General features: G+C 29.4%; 1 protein-coding gene across 2 annotated transcripts; it reads left to right on the forward strand.

Annotated features, from left to right (window-relative positions):
• The first annotated feature begins 852 nt into the window (after positions 1-852).
• LOC112681370 lies at positions 853-2,970 on the forward strand. Of its 2 annotated transcripts, none has more exons than XM_025551631.1 (2): positions 853-929; positions 1,010-2,970. In XM_025551631.1, exon 2 carries the CDS (start codon positions 1,018-1,020, stop codon positions 2,830-2,832), a length of 1,815 nt encoding a protein of 604 aa, XP_025407416.1. In that variant the 5' UTR covers positions 853-929; positions 1,010-1,017; the 3' UTR covers positions 2,833-2,970. The 2 variants fall into 2 exon arrangements, with proteins under 2 accessions (XP_025407416.1, XP_025407415.1); XM_025551630.1 differs by having other exon boundaries at positions 863-929; positions 1,001-2,970.
• Positions 2,971-3,501: the final 531 nt, after the last annotated feature.

The raw sequence follows: 3,501 nt of genomic DNA on the forward strand, positions 1-3,501 counted from the left end.
GCCTTGCTCTTCAACACCTAGCAATACCAGCCACTCAAGTTACCAGTAAGAGATTATTTTCAACGGCTGGCCAAATTGTCACAGATAGAAGGACATTGCTCTTACCTGAACATGTTGAACAATTATTATTTTTAAAAGATTACTATAAATTTATATTGAAAATGGAAGAAATAGAAGACAACTCAAAACCAGACGATTAATAATTAATATTTAAATATTAAAAATATCTAACTCTAATCATTTTTATATGTATTTAATAATTAATATTTATTATTTTAATATTTTATTATTAATATGTAATATATAATATATGTATAACTATTTAGGTTTTTTTTTTCATGATAATAAATAATAAATAATAATTAATAATAAATAAAGCCAAATCTTATTTAATTAAAAAAATATTTAATTTATTTCTATATTTATTGGCTATATTATATACTAAATACCAAAATATAAACTAATATTATAGTAACTATAGTAACCTAAAAATCAATTGCTGCATGTATGAATCTTTGAAAGATCATTGAGAACGGATATACCGACTTGGGTGATTTTTTTTTTAATATTCCGGAACTGTCTAATACTCAACTCTTTTTTCGAGTACCGTAAAACCGGGTGAATAGAAACAGTGGGGTAAATAGAAACAAAAACAGGAAAATTATTATTTCTTCGTCTCTATAATCAAATATTTGTGTTATCAATATGCAACCTTCACTAAACCGAATATACACTAGTACGAAATTCGATAAGCTAGAAACGTTCCATTTATGTTTCCCTCCATGCACGTGAAATTGATAACAAACATGTACTATTTCTTATCAAAAAAAAAACGTAAAATACAAACTCACTGTTTGTCATGAAATAATAACCTAACCGTTCACTTACACATTTTATTTGTTCGAGCTAGATGTCAGGAGTCGAAAATTGTAAGTATAATAATTTTAAATTCATTATTTTTTTTTTTTATTACACATTTTATAAAATATCTCTTTTTGAGGGTGAATAGAAACAATCATGGGCCGTATTAAAAAAAAAGATCCAAGAGCCAAAAAATATCAGATTCCCAATCCAAATGATTTAGAATCGGCCATTAGCTGCATAAAGGCACGACAAATGACCTATAGAGAAGCTAGTGAAGTATATGGTATACATTATTCAGTACTTTTCCGCCATGTCAAAAATTCGAACATGAAGGCACAAGGTGGACAAACTGCACTTTCCACTGAAGAAGAAAATCATATAGTATCATGCCTGTCTCTTTGTGCAGAATGGGGCTATCCATTAGATAGGTATGATATTAGAATGGTGGTGAAAGGATACCTGGATCGACGTGGTAAAAAGGTGAGACAATTCAATAAAAACAATTTGCCTGGAAAGGATTGGGCAAATGGTTTTCTGACTAGGCACAAAACAAAACTTGCACTCAGATTATGTCAAAATATAAAACGTTCTAGGGCAGCTATTACTAGAGAAACATTAAATGATTACTTTGACAACCTGGAGATTTCTATAGATGGTATTCCTCCTAGTCATATTGTTAACTACGATGAAACCAATCTAACCGATGACCCGGGTACACGTAAAGTAATTACAAAGCGTGGATCGAAATACCCCGAACGTGTTATGAATAACAGTAAAGCTTCTACTTCTGTAATGTTCGCTGCTGCAGCTGATGGAGTACTCTTACCTCCATATGTTGTATATAGATCAAAACATATAAGTGATACATGGAGAATTGGTGGTCCTAAACATACCCGTTTTAATCGCACAAAATCTGGTTGGTTTGACAGTTTTTGTTTTGATGATTGGATCAAAACTATTGCTATTCCATATTTGTCTAAACTTTCTGGGACAAAAATATTAATTGGTGATAATTTGTCAAGTCATCTTTCGACTGAATCAATTAAAATTTGCCAAAAATATAATATTAAGTTTGTATTCCTACCTACCAATTCCACCCATCTAACTCAACCGCTTGATGTGGCCTTTTTTAGACCACTGAAAATGCACTGGAGAAGTATTTTAGAAAATTGGAAAAAAACTGATGGTGCTCATGAAATATGTATTCCTAAGGATCATTTTCCAATGTTATTGAAACGGCTTGTACTAAAACTCAATGAAAATAGTGTAAATAATATAAAAGCTGGTTTTGAAAAATGTGGTATTGTGCCATTTAACAGAGATAGAGTCCTATCTATGTCGCCGTATGATAGCTGTGATGTTAATCAAAGTGGAGATAGCATAAATAGTTCAGTTTTAGAGTTCTTAAAAAGTATGAGGTCAAGTAACAGTACACCAAGAAAAACTAAAAAAAGATTACAGGTAGAACCAGGGAAAAGTGTTGAAACTGTGTCAGATACTGATAGTGACTCAGAACTAATAACAGAATTACCTCATGAAAGTTCATCAGATGCAGACGAACCTGAAATGTCAATAAGTAATGTTCTTCATACTACTTCAGAACCTCAGGTAGTGAAACATGGCATAACATTTAAAAATGTAATCCCTATATACAAAGAAAATGAAGTAAACGTTGATGACTGGGTATTAGTATCTTTCCAACTCGACAATCTGAAGCAATCATCTAGTAAAGATATGGTATACATGTATTATATTGGACAAATCATTAAACAATTAGATGGATCTACATTTGAAGGCACATTTTTAAGAAGCAAGACCACAAAACTGTTTAAAGGCTTTGTGTATGGGTTTCCAAATGTTAAAGATATTTGTGAGTTTGATAGATCCCAAATTATTGGAAAAATGCAAAAACCAGTACCATATTGCAGAGGGCTTTTCAAGTTCAATTTTAACTGTAACTCCATATAGTCTTCTAATTATTTACTTTTAACAATTAATAGTTTAAAGTATTAACTAATTAATTATGTTTGTTGCCTACTGTTTAATATAAAAAAGTAAATCCAAAGACTGGAAATTAAAAGACTAAAATGTTAATTTAATTTTTATTTTTTCATATGATGTATTTATATACATTTTGTTACATTTACATTTACCCATATTAATTATAAGAATTATGTTTATGTTTGTAACCTATTATTATAAGTGATAAGTAGGGCTCGGAACTTATTGAATTTGCATATTTTTATTGAATACTCCAATAAATTGCTAAGTAAGACAGAAATTTGTTTTGAGTTGTAACTAATTTAAAAACACCAAATAAAAATTGCATATTTTTGCATATATTGAGGTTTTAATGAAAACACGCATTTTTTCTCAATAAATGCATATTACATACATATTTATAAATTGTATGCATGTTATATGCTATATTTTAAGTTCGACGTAGAATATTTCTTATAATAACTTATTACTTATTAATGTTATATTTTTCTGTGCACAATTATTATCGATTAACGTCATTAAAGTCAAAACGTCTAACGTCAAATAAAGATAAGATATTTGAAGAGAACATTCTGGTTTTTTTTTAAAAATAGTTTCCTGTACAGCTCGTTGTTATTTGTTACTCCATTAGCTATA

The sequence above is a fragment of the Sipha flava genome, unplaced genomic scaffold, assembly GCF_003268045.1.
Source record: "Sipha flava isolate LNK unplaced genomic scaffold, YSA_version1 19052_pilon_pilon, whole genome shotgun sequence".
Lineage (NCBI taxonomy): Eukaryota > Metazoa > Arthropoda > Insecta > Hemiptera > Aphididae > Sipha > Sipha flava.